Source organism: Sabethes cyaneus, chromosome 1 (assembly GCF_943734655.1).
Source record: "Sabethes cyaneus chromosome 1, idSabCyanKW18_F2, whole genome shotgun sequence".
NCBI lineage: Eukaryota > Metazoa > Arthropoda > Insecta > Diptera > Culicidae > Sabethes > Sabethes cyaneus.
Genome location: NC_071353.1, coordinates 153,915,668 through 153,940,924, shown reverse-complemented (window position 1 = coordinate 153,940,924; position 25,257 = coordinate 153,915,668). Strand labels below are relative to the sequence as shown.

General features: G+C 40.5%; 1 protein-coding gene across 2 annotated transcripts in view; it reads right to left on the bottom strand.

Moving 5' to 3' along the window:
- Positions 1 to 25,257, bottom strand: part of LOC128740915 (chloride intracellular channel exc-4) — a 90,786-nt gene that overhangs the window by 18,743 nt on the left and 46,786 nt on the right. For both annotated transcript variants that reach the window (XM_053836495.1, XM_053836504.1), the window contains exon 2: positions 5,999 to 6,100. In XM_053836495.1, coding sequence (XP_053692470.1) covers positions 5,999 to 6,100 — 102 coding nt within the window. The remainder of the gene's footprint in view (positions 1 to 5,998; positions 6,101 to 25,257) is intronic.

Below are 25,257 nucleotides of genomic sequence, written 5' to 3'. Positions count from 1 at the left end.
AAGGATTCTCATACAAAAAAACAGAAATTTTTGCGTAACTCAAAAACTAATCGAACTCGAAAAATATTAGACTCTTTCATAAAACATTAATCAATAACAAGACTACAAAAACTATCAATAGTAACGTTAGATAATTCAGGGCGAGATTGCCACATGCCGCGAGTGTTGCCGGCGACCTGCCGTCGGAAGCGCCGGCCACTGCGGGGGCAGCCCTCCGTAGAGATCACCTCTATCTAGGTTTATTTGTTTTCCTAGATCTACTGACCTCTATTACGTTCCTTCAGTTGAGTCACCCCTGCGAAATGGCACTTTTTACGAAAAGATTTTCCGTGAAATGGTACATCCCGCGTAAGGGTTTTCGCGAAATGGTATTCTGCGAAACTCTATATTCCACGTTATGATCAACCGAGAATTGGTGTTCCGCAAAATGGTATTCGGCGAAATGGTTTAAAATGATGGCGAATATTTAAATGCTATCCGCTTTATTTTATCAGGCTAAGCAATGGGGGGAGTTGTTTTCTACTTTACTGTGAGGAAAATTTGTATATTAAAACACTCATGAATTCCTCAGAAACTTGCAAAACTCGAGATTGTGACGAAGGTTATCCGAGATTCACGATTTATGTACAACATAGTTTAATTTGTGGCAATACGACGGCAATTTGTCGGGTCAGCTAGTATAGAATAAAACTGAAAAAGGTGCATAGAGTAAGGGGGGGTAAAAGTGCGATTCAATGATTTATCGGTGCAGTTTCCGAGTAAATTTTTTACATTGACATGGATGGGTGACTACTTTGACAGTTTGAATCTAACGTAAACTTTGGTTGCTTACAAAGCATAGTTGCTGAGTTATGTGCAAATGTTATTTTAGGGCGGTTTTGATGTAATTTTTCGTTTTACGGCAAATACGATATCAACAGGAGGATATTACTTGTTGAAAATTTGTAGCAGCGTTTTACATCATTCACATATCTGTTTTGAATATACGGCGAAAATAATTTACAAAATATATTTTGCTTTTCCGTAATTTGATCTAACCCCGGCAAGCGCCTAGCGGGGTAAAAGTTCGATTCACGGACGGGGCAAAAGTGCGATTCATGGACGAGGCAAAAATGTATAGCTAATTATATAAAGCTTTGGGCATTATATTACAGATACTAGAAATGAAAGATCTGCAGAAAACTGTGTGCTCTACAAATATTGGCCGAAGAAAAACAATGTATTTCCGCTGATGAAACAAAAAACAAACGTTTGGAAAAGTTTCGATCTAACGGAGGCTGCAATACACCAGCGCAAAATAGAAAAGGTACAAATTGAGAATATTCCATACCGAAACATAAGGCAGATTGGAGATAATCTGGTTTTGTTAGCTACTGCTGGGTTAATTTCATGGACTCTAGCTACGAACTTTTGCCGCGTGGTATTCGCACTTTTGCCCCGCTAGTGGGGTAAAAGTGCGAATCTGCACTTGATCAGAAGAAAGAAGAATTTATTTTGCAAAACACTATTACCATAGATGATTTATAGTTGAATGTGAAGACATTGAGTTACTGCATCACTATAAAATATATTATATTGTTGTCCTTTTTTAAATCTCACGAAAATTGATGACAACTTCAAACATCGCACTTATGTCCCGCCCTACTCTATATTAAAAAAAGTGAGACAACTCAATACGTAATATAAAAAATGTTGGAAATATACCTTTTAAAAATAGGTTCAAAATGTGTCAAAAATATGATAAAATTAGTCAAAAAGTGTCGATAATGTTAAAAATGTAATTAAAAAATTTATCCAAAATGAGTCAAAGCAATATAAAATGCTCAATACGTGCCAAAAATGTTCCAAAAGTGTTTTATTTTTTGTTTGTTTCAGATGTTTTAAATGATTTAAAAATGTATCAGAAATACATAAAAATTCATCAAAATTTTATCACAAAAGTTAAAATTATTGAATATGTTTTCATAACGAGTCAAGGGCATGCCAAAAAGTTTACACATGTCAAAAATATAAAAATATATTGAATTTGTGCCAAATGTTAGCCAAAATTATGTCAAAAGTTTCTGTAGCTAATTCAAAAAGGAAAGATGCAGAAAATATATTAAAACTAGGTAAGAAAAAATGTCAAAAATTAAGTAGATCAAAATCAAAATTGTGTCGAGGGTCAACAATTGATTGAGCATGAATCGGAAGCATGTTAAAACATTCTAAACATAACGAAAATGTCAACAATATCAAAAATTGGAAAACAAAAGTTGATAACTTGCAAATGCATTTAAAATAAGTAAATGATGTGTAAAGCAAAGCCCTGGGCTTAAACGTCTTTCTAAGACTTGACCCTTCTTTATCGACGGACTTCGCAGTCGGCTGTTAGAGTACGGGACAGTTACGGGGTTAGTTGAACAATCCTATTGACTCTATCTAGCAGCACCGCTTAGCCGTGATTAATATAACAAAGACAATGAATTTGTGTCTCCTGTTAGTCAAAAAAATGTTAAGCAGGGTTAAAACTTAATAAAAATATGTAAATCTGCTGAAAAATGTCAAAAACTGTGCACCATTTTTATCTTATTGTCATTTTCCCAGGTTGCTGACTGCCGATCTGCTGCAACTAGTTCTGGTGTACCACTCAGTAGCAATTTGGGGCCATTGCTATTCTGTATCTACAACGACGCAGTATTACTACGCAATGCAAGTGAAAAACTTTTCTTCGCTGACGACTTGAGAATCTATTTCGTAGTCAAAAAAATCGAGGAATGCAGAACTTTTTTTCCTGTCTGGACTCATCACTGCGACCAGCATCGTTGATATTGTGATATCGGCCGGGTGATCTGCGAATCACTGTGATTTACTGGCGGGACGACGACACTACCCGAGCAGGAGCCAATACCTCATACATACCAAATGAATATCAAATTCAGCTATTACGTCTAAATTTGATATTCATTAGTGATCGCATTTTTTAAAGAAGAAGAAGATATGATACCTCGATATGTTATTAATAAGTTATTTTATATTTTTGTACTATTCCAAATGAATTACTGAATAAGCTATGAAGCTACAAAGAATGACTTGTAAATGCCTCATTGAGATATGAAACCTTAACACGTCCCGTGTAGCAAAAACATTTGATATTATTTAGATATTGTAATAACAAAACCAGTTATTATTTAAGTGTTTGTAGAACATTTTTAGCTATTATTTTAGTTATTTTACCTCTTATGTCAAGCTCGTCAATATGAAATTCAGGTATGCAGTTATTCACCAAAAAATATTTGGATCAGGAATTCTTTAGTAATTTTCTCCTGCTCGGGTACGCAGGCCCTTGCGACTGCGCGTGACGCTGTTCATCTGTCAGCGTGTTAGCCGCCATTCTCAGCGCAGATGCAATTACTCAACCTGCCAAGTGTTGGTAGAGGCAGCAATACGTCGCACGCTTAATAAGGGGGTTGTGGAGTCAAAGGATCATTACCACCGGTGAGCCACATGTGGCACAGAGTGGGTTCGAATCCGGTTGTAATGCTCCGATTACAGTTTGGTTCAATCCATGAAATCCCCCCCCCCCCCAGTTTAGATAAACGATTGCGGTACACAACTTCTTAAGCGTTGCTTCATATGACCTTCCCTTACCCCCTCATCTTTCGATCTTTCCCCTTCCCTTCACGCCTGGTCTCAATCCGTTAGATCCTATCCATTCTTTGTTTCATTACTTTCTTCTACAGTTCCCTCCGTAAATTGTAGAAATTACCGTTATAAAAACCTAAAAAAAAAGTTTATTTAGATCCAAATTGTCCGATGAATGAGTTGACTATGATTCTGAGAGGGGAAAAGCGGCAGCTAACCTGGGCGTACCCACAAAAGATAATAATGTCCCGTCTTCCGATCTCGAAGAAATTCGGCGAGAAATCGGACAGCTGAAGACTAATAGATCCGCCGGAAAGGACCGATTCCACTAGCAACGACACTTCATGAGGTAATTTCCAGGATTTGAAAGGAGGAGAAACTAACACAGAATTGGATGGAAGATGTGCTTTGTCCCATCTACAAAAAAAAAGGCAATCAGCAGGATCGTGGCATTGCGCTGATCAACGCCTGGTCTGGTTCAGATTTTTTGGCTCGGGTGGCACGTTCTCTATGGTCTGGTTACGTCGTCTTTCCCCAGCAGCAAGAGATTCCGTAAGACTTATGCTTTATGGGGGGCCGCGCTACTACGGATCAAATTTTCACACACGGACGATTCATCCAGAAATGACTAGCCTAAAACGTGGATTTTAGGATGACGTACGATACAGTCGAGCGCGACCGGCTATGGCAAATAATGCACGAGTATGGTTTTCCGGACAAACTGACGATAGCTGATCAAAACTCGGGACCACTTTCGAGTCGTTTCTGATCACACAGAAGGCTGTAGCAACGGGATGGACTGTCCTGTATGATATTTAACATCCCGGTGTGTCATCCGGCGAGCGGGCTCGAAACGTGAGAAACGAAATTCGGCCTTTGCAGATGACCGCATTACTAGGAACTTTGGGACGGCGGAGACAATCTACACCAGACCAAGAGAAGAGACAAAGAGGATTGGGTCACAAAGCAATGCGTCGAAAACCATATGGTGGGAGAAGGCTCCAGAGAAAGCAACGTTTACCTCCCACGGACAGCGACTATTGACGGTGATGAACTGGAAACGGTTGATGAGTTCAAATATTTGGGATCTGTGGTTACCGCCGACAACAATACGAGAAAGGAGATTCAACGGCATATTTAAGCTGGAAGCCTACTTTTCTCACCACAAGACGCTTCGATCAAGGAGCATTCGCCACCGCACAAAGCTGACGATGTACAAAACGCAAATCAAACTAGTAGTAGTAGCCCTCTACAGGCTTGACTTTGTTCTCTACGATAGTAACTTTGCTTACAGAAGACATACGTTCACTTGCCGTATTTGAACGAAAGGTGTTGCGGACTATTTTTGGCGGAGTACAAACGGATAGCGGAGGGAGGGGGATGACAGGAAGACTACGATAAGCCGGGCTCGTCGCAAGACTGCCCGATGATGCCTCGGCCAGGGTGAAACCGACTTGCATGTGTCGAGACGCGCAACGAAATGGCGACGAGTAGCCCAGGACCGTGTAAAATGGAGAGAAATTCTTGATACGGCAAGAACCACCCCAGCTCTCGGCTGGTAAAGTAAGTAAATAAGTACATTTTTACTGTAATTTTATACACATTTTTACTGTGTGAATTTGTTCTTATTTTACCGATTAATTTTTTGGCAAGTAGCTGACAATATATATGACTAAAGGGGGCCTTATTTTCCAGTTGTATGTCAGGAATTTTGCGAAACAGCAATTGATTTGCGCAGTGGGCATGGTGTCCCGAATATGTCAAATGCATTTCAACGCTCAGTTTTCTGAAAACCGTGACCGAAGTGGAAAGGACGAGTGACAAAGAGAATCTGTCGATGTTACTTGGGGCTTTGGATTAAATAAAATCTAAAAAAATGAAATTAAATTAAAAGTAAAGTACTCAAGTTGCTTCCTTGAGGAACACTACAGTTGATTTTCTTGGCATTTTCTCTAAGGAGGGATTACTATTTGCCTATCTTTCTAGCAACAAATGAATTTCACAACTCGGTCTTTCGAAGTCAAGAACAAATCAATCCAATTTATGAGGCTTTGCGTCTCATTCAGTGAGATGTGAAGCGTATTCCGGGGAAAGAGCATTGTCGTAATGGGTTGGTTTTAACTTGGAACGCTCGAAATGCATTCCCCAACGCTTTTACATGCCTGGAAATAATAGACTTTGTCATTAATAGTGCTTTGGCGAGTCCATTAAAGCGTTAAAGTATTGAAACCAGCCAAATACTGCATTCCAGATAAAACATTATCACCATAAATTTCGTCCTAAATGATATGCCTTTTTCGAATAAGTTCTAACCAAATTCAAAACATCCCTGCGGTGTTATAATCTAGAACTCAGAATTAATGAATCAACTTACCTTAAGACTGATGGTTTTCAGCTCTGCCAGCAGATACAGGTCCATAAAATATTCTTGGCAAAATAGACACGCGCCTTTACGTCTGCCATCTATCGTCGAAGCCTAGAAGAAAAAACGAAAACAAAAACACATGCAAATTAGTATGACTATAACGCTGAACGCTGACGTAAACAACTAACGAAACCAGTTTTCCACCGCTTCTTTCCACCCCGACAAAAACGAACGTTTTACCGGTTATCAAAATTCTTTCCTTCCATAAACTCTAAGCCCTTATCGTTATGCGAAAGCGGTCGACCATGCCGCCGATGCCGACCACACGAGGGCCGCACATTGTGACATGTTCGAACTTAATTGATAATTGCTTTTCAAACAACATACACAGGCTCTAACCGAACCGAACCCAACTAAAGTCTAGCTAGACCGTTGTTGCTGGAGCACAAGGAGGTGGACAAGAATTTGATGATCTAATTTATTATTGCCTCGATCATAATCGTAACCCACTCCACTGCTGTCTCTGTCGGCCGACTGTCGGCTTGCAAAATAAATTATTATCTGAATAGTGTGTGTCGCGTCGATTCGTTCCTCCCTTTAGCAATTGAATGCGAAGAATGTGACCACCACCGCCGGCCGTCAACATCAGCATGATCCGGAGCGGTCGATATTGGTGATAACAAACCGCGCAGAGGCTAAAAGTGTATCGCTTGCGTCGTCGTCGTTTGTTGGCTCTGCTTGTGAAGAGCCTTGCACGATAACTGATAAGATAAACGTGCTGCGATAACAATTGAAACAATTGTCGCAATATACTGCTTCACCGCGTTTGGCCGGAGGAGATTTGAACCATGTAGGCCACGTGAGAGTGTGTAAATTTCCCTGCGCCGAATGTGGTCATTTTTTTTACCGTTGAATTTCGTAAAACAACCGGATGACACGATTCTGTCGCCATTCCGGGTAATCGTCGTGTAACTGTGTCGCGCTATGAGGTACGACCGACCTCCAATGGGCGGGCGGTCGGTGGCCCGGCGACGGCTGAAGCTTTATGCATTTCGTGATCAAGGCTGTAACTGTCTCGCTTTCGCGCGCGCTCGTTTGACCATCATCCTACCTAGGTTCCCCGTCAGTTCCGTGGATTACCATTATGGGAAATAGTCACGAATCATCGGTGTAATGGCTACTAGAGCTCTAGCTCAAGCCAGCTGCAAGCTGAAAAGCAAAGCAAAGCAACACAACACATTCACTACCAAGCGAGAAAAAAAAGCAACAGCAAAACAAAGAAATACGAATGATGAGTGGTGTTGTGATTTGTGGGGTGGCTAGGTTAGGGGGAGCGGTTCCGAGTGGGGGGTGGGGAGCCCATCTGAAAATCGTATTTAATGCTACTAGCTGCCGGGGAAAGAGAAGCATTTAAAAAGCACAGTTACAACATTACAAGAGAACCACCGGGGAACGCTGGCTGCTGGCAGCGCCGGGTGGCTGGGTGGAACGGTGGTCGAGGATGAAAACAAAAACCGACGAAAACGTGGTTGAACGAAACGGGGAAATACTAGCAAACTGTGGAGTCCATAACAATAACAAATCCGAGCCGCCTGGATGGGCACGAAGGCAAAATGCGCATCGCGCTGCTGCAGCAAGCAGCAACAACAGCAGCGCCGCGATCTATGCGCGGTCTCTCGGTGGAAAAAGAAGAAAAAATGGCAATCATAATCGTGCCCACTACAACCATCAACCACAAAGGGCCGTGTCCGATTGTTAATTCCATTAAAGCGCGCTGGAAATGTCTTTGTTGTGTGGTCGAAGCTGCTTTGCCTAATAATTTCGAACGCTGCGCTGCCCTTTGCTTGCTTGCTTGCTTCTTTGCCAGCCAACAACAAGATTCGGTAGCGGCTACGAACCGACTCGAAAGGCCATAAACCTAAAATCGGGCCATTTCAGGTTGAACCTTAAGCCGACCTTCTGGGTAATCCATTAGTTATTAGTCTAAAGCGTATATTTTTATGAGAGTGCAAGTCGGGTTAATGGTCGGTACCATCCTAGCTGGGTTGAAAGAAAACTAATCAGTGTTGTTCGGACTCTTGGGAACTTTTAGTTTTATATCATCCATTTAAGCTACTGGATTTGTGAATTCAATTAAGAGTTATTTATTTGAAACTTTATTTGCATAAAGATTTGAAACGTTATTGTGCAGCACAATTAATAGCCTAGCTAATAGGAGATACATATTTAAAAAAGAGTAATAAGCCTAAGTTGCTATCTTGCGGAACATCAGACACGTTAGCGGATCAAATACTAGCGTTTAGGTTTAAAAAGAGCAGTTTGTCAAAAATTGATTCCGAGCGTCGAGCGTACAACTCACAAGTCAATAAAAAAGTTCCATAAGATAATTCCGTTCAATTTTACAAAATGTAGGGGAATGTCCCCGGTTGTGAAACAGGTTTTGTTTTTTGTCATAGCTTTTGACCGGATTATCCAATTTCGAATCTTTTCAAAGCATTTGAAAGATTGAAGACTTACGTATCTTTTTACTAAAGACAGCATATATTTTTCGCTTGAAACAAAAAATTATAGCGAAATTAGAAGCCAAAGTATTTTTTAACCAAAAAAGTGTCCTCGGTTGTGAGATACTTCGGAAAATCCATTACGAAGAAAAGAAAATGGAATACGAAATGAAAATGAAATACTACAATAATTTATTAACGAAAAACACCTTAAATGCAAAGTAATTTATCAGTTTCTTATCAATGCATGTAAAAACAGTTTCAATCAAGGCATGTAAAAACAGGAAATTCGTGATCTTAAATATGCAGATTTCGCTCTCATGTGTCTGGAAAGCGTTTTGAAAGTGTTTGTGATTGTTGAAGTTTTGAATAATTGATATTTTGAATTTTTCATAGCTGGAGAACTTAACTGTTTCATACCAGTTTGTAAAAATCTATATAATATTTTTTGAGTCAACTTGAAATTTGTCTTTGTGTGTCCAAAACTTAGGTTAGATGCATTTTACTGCCTTTTTCTGTGCTTTGATACACAAAAAAATCAATCTCAAAACATTCGAAAAAACTTTTTCGGGTAGTTTTTTTCGAACACATTTCCTTCAAAATATTCTACAAGTTGTATTTTGATTGTTGTTTACTCAAAAAGCTAGTATACAATCGGATGAGACGTTGGTAGTAACTTACTTGGCAGTGCTAGTTTAATAAACACGTCAAAAACGATGGGTGTTTTACATCCGGAGCCATTTCACAACCAGGGACAATCCCCTACTACAACTTGTTAATTTGGCTCCGGGACGAGCTCTTAACCAGACCACCAAAATGACTCCCTCTCGTATCTTATCGTATGAAATCATAGGCTATAGTAAACTTATCTCCTTACCTCAAACATGCAGAGGTTTTTCACAGGAAATTTCACAACTCAAATCTAAGAAAACCGAACTAAAAATCAGTGGTTTATTCAAATAATGTTTTGAATTTAGGTACAACCACAAAAATATGCAAATATTATCATTTAGCGTACTTGTAATTTTGATATATCAACAAAAATTTCGATTAAACTTAATTGAAATCGATTGTGGCCCTTAAAAAGGCCGTTGATTACAAAGGACTTGATTACAAAGAACAGAGCCTAATCCGAAACTCCAAACTGAGAATCGCGCATAACAATCTGACTCTAAGATGCAAAGTAACGTTAGAAAAAACGAGTACGCTAAGCGGGAACGACACAATATGCATCTAAAAAGAACTTAATTCCGCCGGTAATCGTGCAGACTAAACAAGTTTCGCACTTATACAAAGAGTTCGTTTTACTAGTCCCCTGTAGTTCAATGGTTACGCAGTATCGGCGAATCATGGGGTCTTGGAGAAAAATTGACTTTAAATTCATGATTATAATTGGTTCCCATTGCAGCTTGGCTCAAACCACGGATCTCCTAGCTTGGTAAAAGGGCACGATCTACGAACCTAGTAAGTGCTGCTTCAATGTCCCTAAATTTATCTAATTTTCTGCTCTTTCCCATTCGGCTGTTGTCCTATTCGCCTCCCATCCTTCCCGGAGGAAACTATGAAACACAATACTTTCATTTAAAAAAATTGAATTTCACAACTTTCCACGAAAATGAACTGCCACAGTTAGAGTGAGTCAATTTTAAACGGTTGACGGTTGCAGCAGCTCAAGAATAAGAACGCAAACAGGACAGAAGGACGATAGAACAGGTTGGAACAGAATTGGATATCATCAAAACGACGAGCTTACTTTTTAACTGAAGTTTTTGGAGCGTCTTAGTAGAATACGAAACCTACATTTAAATAAAAAGAAAACTTTCGAACCTGTTTCGAAACTGTTTTCGAACTTTGGAAACAGACACTGAGGAAGCCTGAAAGTCGCATAGCATAGCAGCATAGCATAGTTTGACCGCCCGTGAGTTGCCCGCGATTGATCTAGATCAGCTGAGATTGCACAAAGAACCATCAGAATGATGCTTGGGAGTAGCAGATCTTTCTCAGTGTGCATTCTCTGGTGATCTAATTCTTTGTGATGATCAATAGCAAAGCTGGCCACGCCCATGCAGGTCAATTTGGGAGGGAAAGGAATGTTAGTCCGACACTTGCTGCTACCAGAGACCGAGGAATCCCCTGCATCATCCACAAGTGTCATAGGAAGGAGTTGTTGTTAGTAGAAAGGAATTGATCTGGATCCACCGAGGCAGGTGGTGCGATCACTGTCATTTGAGCTCGCGTACGATTTGAGAACGTTTTTGGTTACGTGGCCATTGCGAAACAGGTAGTGGAGATCCGACCGAAGGTATGCGCTATCAACATATTCGATTCGTTCGAAATCCCGCGCGGTCAGTTAATAAATACCGATAGACATTTGATGCTATGCACGAAAGCTGTCCTGAGACAAACGGGCTCATTTTGGCATTAAATCGAAAACATTGATTGCGTGAGATACCGTTTGGCATCCTTCGATCATAGAACTTGCTTAAAAACTCTGACTACTTTCTTAGGGAGCTGTATAAAAGCTATCAAGCTTTTGATATTTGATAATCATATGATAGAAATAACGCGCGATGTTCCTAGGTAACCGATTTTACGATTAAAATGCACGTTTTATAAGATTTCAATAAAAGTTCCGGTTTGGAAACGCACCATTGCTAAGTGTGCTCAAATGAATTCAAAATGGCGTTCTAAAACAACCGCTGCCGGAAAAATGCAACGAGCGAGACACGAAAGCAAACGATGCTAAATTACCATACGAAAAGATTCTCAGTATGTAAGCACCGGTTATATGAGACTAACCTGGATATTCGGAAATTTTCGTGTAAAGCCAGTAATTAAGAAAATTAAGATCAAAAATATATCTTTTTTATTAATGAAATATAATGGTAATGGTACTACATAATGAACCATTTATATCGAGAAATATTATGCACATGCGAGATTTACGGTGGCTTGACAACCTCGTGACAAACTTAAATTTATTATACCTGAAACTAAAAATCAGGCACAATGAAGTGTGCCAATATAGTCCCTAAGTTAATAAGCATTTCCTCCTATCAACACTAATATGCAGAGATATAGCTTGACCAAACTCGTGATTTTAGTCATGACCTTGAAATGCGGTCAGGCATATATTAATATACTTTTTTTTGAAACGATGATTCTACAATTGATGAAGGGACGGCAAGGGAAAGTAATAAAGAAGGGTTTTTCAGGAATGGAGGGGAAAGAGTGGAAAGGAAGGGGGTAATAGGTAGCTACGCTTAACAAGTTGTCGTTGTGACTCCTACCTTTTGTCCAATGCTGGAAGGTGCATGGGTCGAACCAAGCTATAATGGATAATCCATGCTGCCTTGCACAAATTTAGCCGCCGTGAGTGACCTGTTTGTCATTCCGGTTTGGTGCCTTCCGAGCGTTGTACACATGCAATTCAGAATGTGTCTTTTTTCTGCACAAAATAAACCAAAGCTTCCGCTTTAGCGTGCAGGGCACTACATTCGAAATACCTATAAATTGATTGACTTGACAACCTTTATGTCAATCAATTGATTGACAACCTTTATATAGCCAGTAGCGTTTCTAGGGTTGACAAAAGGGAGATATATGAAGGGATGTAACCTAAGGGGGCATACCTTATTGATCATTTAACAAAAGTAACCATTAATTCGTTCGAGAACCCGCGGCCGCAGAACATGTGGCCTATCCCACCCCCTCCCTCCCAAAAACTGGCAGTCTATACACGATATAATATATTCGTCTTATATTAGAGTGATTATTCAAAGCATCTGAGATTTCCAGTGAAAAAGAAAAAATTAGTTTAAATTATTTAGCAGACCTATGATGCTGTTTGCTCCAAAATGGATGATGCAATCTAATCTGTCAAAATATTGTGCTCAAAAGTGAAGAATGTGAATGCACTGGTCTATACTAACGTATTTTTGTTGTGTATGTGAAATTCACAAATTGGATCGATTCAGTTTCGAAAAATATCATTTTCCTAATCAAAACTTATCCAATGCATAATAACCTTCCAATACATTGTAAATGATTAGTTTATATACCTTCAAAATAGCAAGTTGATGCGATTTTTTGTTTGGGTTGGTTTATGCGGAACATTTTTTACAAGCGTTATTTCCGAGTATTTTTGATTGCGAACTTTGAAACCCTGTTTAGACTAAATAGTGTGCTAATATTATCTGTGTTCCATTCTAAGTTATGAATAAATATGTTATGTTCATCATTTTGAATTTAGGTCACTAGTTTCTATAGATGTAATAACTTTTCACAAATAAACATTTTTGGTTTTTGGCACAATCTCACCCCGGATGGCGGTGCAATGAAACTTTTGAGCTTTACAATTGTGGACATCTGCTGCAATAGTTGAATTGCAGGTTTTCATTTTCTATATGTTGATTGGCCCATGGTGAATACTGCTATACGCAAATAACACGATTTCAATTGGAACAGTAACTAAAAGTAATCGAACGATGATTGTCATCGGGGATAATAATAATTAAGAGCAATAGAGTAAGGAGAGGTAAAAGTGCGATGCGGGTAAAAGTGCGATTCAATGATTTATCGATGCAGATTCCGAGTAAATTTTCTACATTGGCATGCGGGGTGACTACTTTGACAGCTTGAATCTAACGTAAACTTTGGTTGCTTACGAAGCATAGTTGCTGAGTTATGTGCAAATGTTATTTTAGAGCGGTTTTGATGTAATTTTTCGTTATACGGCAAATACGATATCAACAGGAGGATATTACTTAATATTTTTTTGAAACGATGATTCTACAATTGATGAAGGGACGGTAAGGGAAAGTAATGAAGAAGGATTTTTTAGGGAATGAAGGGGAAAGAGTGGAAAGGAAGGGGGGGGGGGGGGTAATAGGTAGCTATGCTTAACAAGTTGTCGTTGTGACTCCTATCTTTTGTCCTATGCTGGAAGGTGCATGGGTCGAACCAAGCTGTAATCAGAGATTATAACCGGATTTGAACCCACAACACCTGCCAGGGCGTGTGGCTCGCTGATACCCGTGTACCTTTGAACCATAGAGGCGCTGGACAAAAGAAGTCTGCACAACCCCCCTTATTAACCATAGCGCGACATGGGTTGGTCTATTTTTAGACACAAATTGTGCCTCTTCCTCCACCTACTGTAGAAACCACCGACCGAGAAATTTTTAATCTAACGTGTTTTTACTTTCAGGACGACGACACTATGCAGGCCCTTACGACTTGCAAGGTACTGCGTGTGACGTTGTTCGTCCGAAAGCGTGTTAGTCCGCGTTTCTCAGCGCGGTTCTTCGGAGAAAGGCTCCGTTCCTATGAAATTGAGGGATATTACTTGTTAAAAATTTGTAGCAGCGTTTTACATCACTCACATATCTGTTTTGAAAATACGGTGAAAAGAATTTACAAAATATATTTCGCTACAAAAACTATTTTTATGCCAACGTAAGAACCGATAACTCAATATTTAGTGAACGGGACATAACACTAATAGTTCTTACAAACGTTTGTAAAAACTATTAGTGTTATGTCCCGTTCACTAAATATTGAGGAATATATTTCGCTTTTCCGTAATTTAATCTAACCCCGTCAAGCGCCTAGCGGGGTAAAAGTTCGATTCACGGACGGGGCAAAAATGTATAGCTAATTATATACAGCTTTAGGCACTATATCACAGATACTAGAAATGAAAGATCTGCAGAAAACTGTGTGCTGGGCGAAGAAAAACAATGTATTTCCGCTGATGAAACCAAAAACAAACGTTTGGAAAAGATTCGATCTAACGGAGACTGCAATACACCAGCGCAAAATAGAAAAGGTGCAAATTGAGAATATTCCTTACCGAAACATGACGCAGATAAAAGATAATATGGTTTTGTTAGCTATTGCTGGGCTAATTTCGTGGATTCTAGCTTCGAACTTTTGCCCTGCTAGTGGGGTAAAAGTGCGAATCTGCACTTAATCAGAAGAAAAAAGAATTTATTTTGCAAAACACTATTACCGCAGATGATTTATAGTTGAATGTGAAACATTGAGTTACTGCATCACTATAAAATATATTATGTTGTTGTCCTTCTTTAGAACTCACGAAAATTGATGACAACTTCAAACATCGCACTTATGCCCCGCCCTATTCTAAATGAAATGACTAATTATTGCCATAAATATGAAATAAATAAATTTTTTCAGAGTTCTGTAAAGTCAAAAATTCGTTGATTGGTGTCGAAAATAGGAACGGTCCTAAATTATTTCCATGGGGTACACTAGAGATATTACCGTAAGTAATATTTTCCCCCGATTTTCACGCTCAATCGCGGTTTGTAGTCAATAATTTACGAATAACGTTCTTTATTCCACATTGCAGTACTCGTCGTAGTAGTTATTTTACTGAAATAAATTCAATATTCGTTGTCTTACTGACACATGACAGGGTGTAACCGAAACACGTTGTAGCAATTTCACGGTGCAATGACTGAAAAGTCACGGCTTTCAGTAGAGGTGGTTTGCTTTTCACTTCTACTGCGCGCGCTGCATTTCATTTCTCCTGCCGGATGGATACCGCCGGCATTCGACGAAAATATGCTTCTCCGAAGCTGTTGTTGGCCATCTACTTCTAGAGAGTCGGTGTCGGCTGACGCTGAATATAATGACATCATTCTTCCTGGCGCAGCAGAGCATATGCGCGATTCTTTGGCCGCTTTGGTTGTGACAGTCAGTGTGTGAAAACCATGTGCGGCATGCGGGTGCTGCACTACTCGCTCGCATACGCTGCCTGCCGGATGAGTTGGGTGTATGTTTACATTTGCCGGGTCAAAGCCAGCGCAAACAAGGTGGCGACGTGGCTAATTAAAAGAAGTACTGAAATTGAAACAGTTTATTGTGTACTGCTCCTGGCGGTGCTGGTGCTGGCACTGCTGCGCAGCTTCGCAGTACAAACTGCCATGCATAAATAAACATGGCGCGAGAGGGATGTTCATTCAAAATAATTACTTTAGTTGTGTTGTCGAATAATAAGAAGCGAACATTGTTGCTGGCCAAATGTTTACGTAACACATTTGGTTAGATTGTTCTGGTTTCACTTGGATATTTCATGCATTCACCAGTTTGACCTACAGCAATGCTCCGAACCCAGACCAATCCCCCTGCCCGGTCTGCCGAAGCGTACTGTTTATAACGTTCTGGCCCACTGGGCGTGCAACTGAAAACAAATCGCTCTTTTTCGTACGATGCATCCATCTTTCATGACTCAATATGGCTTTCGGAGGTAACGATCGGTACCACCGTGATGGCGATGTTGATGTTGATGGCCACACCGAACCAAATTGGTTTGCCGTGCCGAGCAGCGCCAGCGGCGGCGTCCTTTAGAGCGGAGTTGGCACAACACGATGCCTCTTCTAGCTAGCCCGGTGATGAATGCCAGCAGCAGGTGCCAAAACAAGGGGGTTGTCCTACCTTCCCCCCCTGCCCGTTTGCTGGACGAAACGAAGAAGAATGCTTCGATGAGCATCGAAATTGCATGTCTAACATATCTTTTACGAGCAACATGCTTCAGCAAGTACCACTGTCGATGCGGTTGGGTTAGGCACGAGAGCAGGATTAAAAGTGAAACGCATTCCGCCGCTACTACCGTCGCCACAAATGTTTCCACACCGGCGTGCGATGACGTCGGTGCGATTCGATCCGTCGGAAGAAACCGAAGTTCCTCTTCGTTCGACGAGCAGTTTAAAGGGCTCTCGTAGAATGCCAATGTAATAGCCCGTAAATCAAATGAAGGTCAGCATAAAATGTTCAAAACAATTTTCAATTTAAACCATCTAAGAGCGGATAAAACACGCACGGGTGATTCCGTCTGTTTGTTTGTCTCATTGGAGCAAAATTTCACTAATTTAAACGCCATCATTGGCGCGGCCCCAATTGGCTCCGCCTCGAAGAGGCCTCATCACAGTGAGTTATGTACTGTTCACATATCGCATTCATTCGTTCATTCATTTCAAAGCAAAGTGGGTAATAGTACACCATTTGCATACTCACCAGTTAAGCTTAATTATTTTCTACCTCAGCCCCATCACCACCGCCCCATTCCGGCTCCATCCGTCGCTCCACGCTCGAGATGCCTAATCATGTGATCATGTTGGTTGGAGCCCGTGATAATACCTTGCACGGCTCATCGCAACATGGGCACGAGCAGCGACGGCCACGGTTGGTGCCGTCCCTGGTCGCCGTCCAGGGGATGACGCCGGAGGTGCGGGAAACCGAGCGTTGATCGCTGATAATATTTCCATGCAAAGACGCTAAGCTGCCGCCGCAAACCCATTATCATCAACGGCAATTACAAACCATCACTGGCTCTGAATAAGTGTAGCTGCTGGTCCAAAAATTGGTGAAACAAGCAGGTATGCCCCCCTCTCCACCTTGGAGGAGTACTGAATAATTGAAAAAAGATGCGATCTTCGGTTCGGCTGAAGCAAACCGTACCGACGCGACGCGACTCTATCATTATCGCGAGTATCGGTATGGAAAGCGAAAGTGAAAGCAGAACATCACATCCAGTAGAGTGACCTTCACCTATGGCCACCATCGCACCATCGTCGGGAAGCCCCGCCATTGGACGACAAAGCCGGATTTCGGCTGTACTTATGCTACGCACACAGTAAAAGCCATTTCCTTTGGCAGGCGAATCGATTTTCATTTAATTCTCCCTTCATTGTTTACTACCAGTCAGCAGTTCGAGCAATGGGGCTCTGAACCAACCCGCCAATGTGCAGCACCAGCAGTAACGCAACAACGGACGGTCAGTGGCTTGCGCCGTATCAAGACAACGTACTGGCTAGCTGGCTGGCTTTTCACCGGAACGGAATGCTAGTGTTGTATCGGAAGTAATTAATTGACCACGTAATGGTGCAAGACGACTCTGACCGTGGGGCAGCAGCAAGAAAAGAAACAACATTCAAGAGGCAGGCGTGCAGATTCCCACACCGACGGCGGCGACGGCGTGGCAGTGGAGTGTCCGCGCGGTGGAGGTTGCTGCGGCCGGACACGTGATAGATTAGTGTAGTTTCAAGCGTCGATCGACTCGTCCGATAATGGCCTTTCCGTGTGGGAGCTCCCCAGCAAACGATCGCGAGCGCGGGCAAACACACAAACAATGCAATGCCCGGGACAAATGCCTATTCGGTTGTGTGTTGTGCATCTCTAGGAGAGATTGACCGCTGCGGTGTAACAATGCGTGCCCGCAGGAGAGACGCCAAATGCTGCTGGTTGGATGGGAAAATTTCAGGTCTATACATCCGGTGACGCTGCATTTGGGGATAAGTAAGCAGAAAAAAACGTTCGTTTAAAGTAGAGGAGTAGTTTCACGGTTTGAAAAAAATTATTGAAATTAATGGCCGATATCAATCTGACAGGCTGAGAAAACTATTCTAAAATAATGAACAAAAAATGGTGACCATTAACTAGAGCCCGTATGTGATAGTTTCACACAATTGTTTCGATTTTTTATACTGCCAAAGCAATAATTTTTTGCCTTTTACGAAGGACTTTTAGGTACAGAATATTTAAACATTGCTAGTAAAGTTAAAATGACGTTTGGTTTTCAAACCTCTCTCGTTTTTCAATAATTCAATTTAATTTTACTGGATCTGTACTGCCGCTACTCGCATAACAGTCCATTTTCTATGGAGTTTCCTATATAAATGAGACTGTTATGTGGGAAGCGACAGTGTAATCCTATATCAAAGTAATCCACAGGATTCAGATCTCCTGACGAAACAAGCCATTCTAGTGATACTATGAAATGAGGTAAATTCTGACGACACCACTATTGTGTTGCTTTTTACTGATTGTTTATTGTTATTATTATTCCTTTTTCTCGGATTATCCAACTGGTCGCTTAATAGCGTATAAAACTCTGCGCTGGGCCTTTTTGTGATGTCAGCAAAGTGTCAGGGAGACCTCAAACATCAGTTCTACCCTACGCGACAGGTAATGTCGCCCACTAAAACACAGCTAGAGCCCCAAGCATAGCCGTCAAAGCCTATGCCCGCAGGCGGAAGCGTTCCGGCCCTGCGCGAACTCCACGAACTGACTCTAAGATCTCTCTGCCAAAGGCCGGAATGTCATATTTTAAATATAATGACGAAAATGATGATGAAGATGATGATGATAATGATGATGAAGATGATGAGAAGAAAAATGATAGATCGAATTTATAAATGTGCTTTGCCCTGGACTTTTTGTACTACTTGAGTTGTAAAATGTAGTCTAGTGAAGAAGTGGAGGAATCGTCAGCCCCGCCTAACACCGTTCCTTAACCGCGCGCTCGCTATCAAGTTTCCAACACAAACAACCACAAATGAACTAATAGGAAAGACCAATTTCGGAGTATTAGTGGTTATCAACTTATCAGAGCAAATTTAACCTTTCATCCCCCCAGCATTTATGGACTGTCCCAAGATATAAAGTAAATTGAGCGCAGCCCAACTCGGACGTTCGCGGTAGTCGACAGAAGCTTTAAAATAAAGAGTCGTACCCGCCTCCCAACCCTCGAGACCAAAGAGCTAGTGCAGTATTTATAACGGAAATCCGTCGCCAAACCTCGAAAAACGACCGCTAGAAACACTATTATAGAGCTTGCTAATTTGCGTTTTTGTTAGTGGTTTGTCTTCCCCCAGTTTGAAAAACCCTAGAACGGCGTCATGGAAAAACCAACAGGAGCAGCAACAAATCAACGGTCAACAACAACGGCATAGTGTGCGTACGGTAGCTGGCTGTCAGCAATCTCAATAGTGAATTAAAAGTAATATAGTATAAGAATTTACCTAATTTTCCCATCTGCTACCTAAGCACCTCTATTATTACCCGTAATCATAGTAGAGTGCTCCTTCGGCATCCAAACCGGATCTGGTATCACGCTTACATCCCCTTATTAACCCTATTAAAGTTTCGGCCGACCCAATCAATCTGACATTTTTCGGAGATATTTGTGACAGCATAAAACACAGAATTACAAGTCAGCAACACGGCTTTTTAATGGCCGCTCTACTGCCTCAAATCTACTGGAATTTGTAACTTTTACTCTGAATGCAATGGACAATGGCAACTATTTGACAGAATAGACATACCATTATTAATCTTTACCATTATTAAATTGGAATAGAACCGAAGCTCTTGAAATGACTTCAGTCACATTTAACGGAACGCAACCAAATTGTTCGCTTTCAAAATGCCCTCTCAAACTCTATTCAAGTCACCTCTGGGGTTCTCCAAGGTTCCCACCTAGGGTCACTTCTTTTCATTTTGCGTGTAAATGACATTTCCTTTATACTTAACCACTCAAAAGTACTTGTATATGCAGACGACATGAAAATATATATGAAAATAAAAATGCCCATGACGTCGCAGTATTTCAGAATGAAGTCAATGTATTCACCACTTGGTGCAACATCTTTACTGAACCTGAATGTAAAAAAATGTAACAGCAGGAAAATTCAAACTCCCTCTATTGACATATATTTAAGAAACAATTTTGTACCAAAATGTAAAATTGTAAGGGATCTAGGAGTAATCTTAGACTCAAAACTAACATTTACAGAACATTACAATACCATTATTAACAAAGCAAATAGAATACTGAGCTTTATCAAACGCTTCAGTCATATTTTCAAAAACCCGTACACAATAAAACTTTTATACATTACATATGTAAGACCTATTATGGAATATTGCGATATTGTATGGCACCCACTGCGTTACACGAAGGACGTATTGAATCTGTTCAGAAACAATTTCTACTATACGCGCTTCGAAAACTTAACTAGACTAGTATTTCCATTATCATCTTATGAAGCACGCTGCATGCTCATCCATATGCAAACACTTAAAGAACGTCGCGAACATGCAATGCTTTACTTTATCAACATTATTTCTCATCCAGTCCAGTCAGCAGAATGGCTTTCTCAACTAAACTTTTATGTGCCGTGTCGTAACCTTAGAACTAGAAAAATATTTATGGAAAAATCATATAAGACCAATAATGCGAAAAATGGACCAGTCAATAACATGATGCGCCTTTATAATCAAAATTGCGAAAGAATTGACATCACTATGTCCAGAATCCAAATTAAACTACGACTTAGCCATAGGAATAATGTATAGTATATAAGTAAACATTGTAATAATATTGTTGTATGTAGTCTACAAAAACTTGACAAATAAATAAATAAATATTGAAATATTTAACCCCAGAAATATTCTTCTATTAATTATCAGAGATCCCCGTACTGGTTTTATTCTTAAACGCAGTGGCGACTCGTTCGCATGTTCATAGGATATGCAACAAAATTCCGCCCGACAAAATTATTTGCATTACTCGTTCATGATTTCGTTTGCACCGACGCATATGCAATACAAATTTAGTTTAGTTACGAAGCTGAAGAGCAAAACGTTCAGGGTATGAAATGGGGAAGGCAACTAGGAAGAAGCGCCCAACATAGCTCTAGCCATCCCAAGCCCCTACCTAGCGCCTCCACGTGGCCATACCTGGAAATACTTCAATTTGTATAATTGAGTAGCCAAGCTAGGAGGTGCGGGGTCGTGCGGTTTTCAGTTCCTAACCTTACAAATGTAGTTTTAGGCAACCATTAAACCACACGACTTTAATTTCAAGTATTATATGATTTATACTAATTTTTTGGTAAACTAATCTATTTTCAGAGAGCGAAATAAGGCGCTATATCCTTGGCCAATTGCAGCCTGGCTTCTGGTCTAAATGCCATTAGTTCATCCCTGAGGGTCCGGAGTATCACTTAACCCTTATTAGCAAAGATACTCCCAACGACTGTAAATAAATCATTATCTATGTATATGGGAAGCGTTTGGTACGGGAGGTCCACGCTTTCTTCCTTCCCTTGATTTCAAGGAGTTTGATGGAATTAGGTATTTTTTCTAGTTCCACTTGATTCCTTGGAATTCTCTCTGCGGTACATGCTGCGCAGTTGGCCTGGCCGTTGACAAGAAAAATGATTGATTCAAGTAATCGTCATTTTCCAGGATGCCTTCCAGAATTGGCTGCGTTAGTGTGAGATTAGATTAGATTAGAAGCTGAAGAGCAAAACGTTCAACACGACGTTTGAACGTTGCTTTAGATATCACAATGAACAAGCATACCAACACATTATTCCTGGTATTGATTCTTGATACTGAATTAGCACCAGGAACAATGTGCTAGTACGAAGGAGATAAAAAGAGAATGCCAAACAGCTTCTATACTCGAAAGCGCGGGAGCATTATTGTCATTAACTCGTTCATCTTTTGCGGTCACTTAACTACCATATATCCCTATGATCTGCGCTTTGATTTCAGTTTGATTGGTTACGAAACTAATGAGCAAAACGTTCAACACGACGTTTGAACGATGCTTTAGAGATATCAATGAACAAGCAGGCCCACACATTATTCCTGGTGCTAATTGCTGATACTAGCACCAGGAACAATATCTTGGTACGAAGGGGATTTGAAAATAGAGCGCGGTTGGCATGCATTATTCGCAAAAATTTCTCATTAATTCGTTCATCTTTAGCATTGAACAACTTACGCATATTGCTTGTGGTGTTCTGCAAAGTTATAAACCTATTTGTCAACGTGTGCGGGCATCGCAATAAGGTGGTTATTCTTGAATTTGGTTCAATAGGTAAATTGAACGAAAAGTTTTTGGTTCGTAGTTAAAATTCAGATACGAGTTTGTTGTTTGATGCTTAAAATATAGTACAGTAGGATTTCGATCGAACCATGCCAAATTCGAAATCCCACTGTATTGATTTGTATTTCTCGCTGGTTGAACAGGTAAGCTAAACCCCCACGAGTCGCCGCTGCTTAAACGGAATAAAAGCAGTTTCTGAACAACGCAACAATAGCGTTTGATAAATTTTTATCCCGAGTCCCACTTGAAATCACAAAAGTATTTTGACATATACCCACATTCAGAAGTAAACGTGACCGCTGTTCATTTACTGATTAGTTAAAAAGCCCAACACCACGACAAGGTTCAGTTTTATCGTAGGCAGCTTTTGACTGATTATTTTATTATTTATTTATTTTTTTCCATCTGGCCAGTTAGGACTCCATGAATTGAATTGGATGGGGAAAGCCCCTTTGAGATAGTCTTACATACGCCATTCTCAAAGCGACGTGAAGGCACCATCATCATTTATTCGTTAGACACCGTTTGCATAGTTCACAAAATGGTTACATTCAGTTACATACAATTACGCTCAAATCTGTAGTATGATTTAGGTTACGTAACGTTATGTAATATGTATGTCTACCCTATTCCGTTTCACTCATGTTCCGTTACACATATTTCCGTTATTTTGGGCGCACTGCCTAACCTGTCAAATTAGTACGCGCCAAAATTCTTCAGTGTGTGTGTGTGTACGAAAGTTTATTGTAACCGACATGATAGGACATGAAAGATGATTCCGTATTGTACCATACCATTGTTGGAGATGGACGCAATAAAGTTCAGTTGCATGATAAAAGTGTTTCCGTCATTTAGTTTTCCGTCCTCCATTGTTTTATTGTTTAAATTTCGTCTCCACAAACCATACACTACTCAAGAGTCGGTCTAATTTCTAGCCGGAGTCAAAACATATTACAATAATCATTTTAATCTTATCTTAAAACTATCGATGGACTGCATGTCCAAAGTCAAAATGTACGTAAAATTTGTTAAAAATATCGCACATCGCCCTTACGGGTTCGTTTTGGCCGTATTCCGTGCGCTGGAATTGCAGTTTCAGAAAGAGCCACGTTCTAAGTCTTCTAGGTGGGATGGTAATATTAATTCATGATTTTATTTTTGATTTTTTACATTTACATTTATTCATTAACATCATCGGACAACAGGATCTACATGATAAAACATTACATACGATCAGTCAAAATTAATAAAATTATAGATACGATTTCTAAAACAGTTACACGTAGTACAAAATTCAAACAAATGATACACATTATTGAATATAGCACACATTGCTCGAATTGGTTCATTTTGACCATAAGCCGTCCGATGAAAAGTCAGGCGTAGAAAGTTACTGGATCGTAGAGGTCTCGCAGCTGTATTTATATCCTCTTGCGCCAAAATGTTGGGTGCGTCTATTTCACCATAAAGCAATTTAGCGATAAATATAGCACACGTGCAGTTTCTTCTATTAGCCAAGGTATCCATGCTTAATAATCTACAAAGACTTTCGTTTGGGGGGAGCTCAAACGGGTTAGTCCATGGAAGGAATCGCAATGCTAATCTAATGAACCTCTTTTGTACAGCCTCAATCCTTGTAGACCACGTTGTAGTATAAGGACCCCAAACAACTGCAGCTGTTTCGAGGGTAGAACGAACTAACGAGTAGTAAAGTGATCTCAAACAATAGGGGTCACGGAAATCCTTCCCAATTCTCATGATGAACGCCAAGTTTTTGTTTGCTTTTGCGACAATGTAGCTATAGTGGCACTGGAAAGTCAAATCGGTATCCAACAACACCCCAAGGTCCTTCACCACTGTTTCACGCTGAATTGGCAGGTTATTAATAGTGTATCAGTAGGCTAAAGGCGGTTTTTTCCTCGTAAACGTAATTACCATACACTTTGCTACGCTAATAATCAGATGGTTGCACGTGCACCATCCGAAAAAGAAATCGACTAACTGTTGAAGCCGCGCGCAGTCGCCCTTCGACCGTACGACGGAAAAGATTTTCAAGTCGTCAGCAGACAGAGTTCGACAACCAACTGGAAGCGCCAGGCAGACGTTATTGAAGAAAAGCGAGAATAACAGCGGTCCCAAATTACTGCCTTGCGGCACACCCGACTTAATCTGGAACTCCTGAGACTTCAAGTCTCCAAGCTTTACTGATAGAAAGCGGTTGGAGGGGAACGATGTTAGTCAGCGTACGAATGAATCAGACGCTCCCAGGCGTCGTAACTTTGCTAAAAGCAGACGATGGTTGACACGATCAAAAGCGGCTTTAATATCAGTGTAAACAGTATCCACTTGAGCTTCTTTTTCTTTCCTTTCTTATACATGGGGAAAACGAATGATTTCTTCCAAACTGCAGGAAACGTTTCCTCACAAAGAGATCGATTGAATATTTTGCATAGTGGATACACGAGTGGAATTGCACATTTTTTCAACATGTTGGGAGGGGAAATTGCCCTGTCAACAAAGTAGCCACAAAAACTGCTCTGGAAATGTACCGTTCATGAGCACCTTAAAAGAAATCATAAATTCCACTGGGTGCTCATTGAGTAATAAAATTAGTATTTACACCATTTTCGTTAATACCACAACTATAAATTTCTGTTTAGTTTGTTCGCTGTCCAGTTTTTCCTACTAGCTGGGGTCTGTAATTGTCCGATACCAGGGGGCTCTCTGTGTGAGCTTTTTGGTAACGGGGATGTGTGGAGGGTTACTTAAAAATAGAAGACCCCAGGTTACTCCCTTGAGGTATGCCCAAGCAGTTTGTGAAACATTGCGATTCATGACTTGCTATTTTTACAGATTGAGCTCGGCCCACAAGGTATTATTTAAACCGTTCTACCATGTTGAGCGAGGCCCAAGGCGCAATTTGAGCCAATAAAATACTGACCAGTGCGATCAAATACCGCCTTTGAATCTGTGTACATGGTATCGACTTGGGCTTCTCCTTCTACACGTCTACCCAGCCAGCACCAACTCTCGTATATCAATGTACGAAAATTATCGTA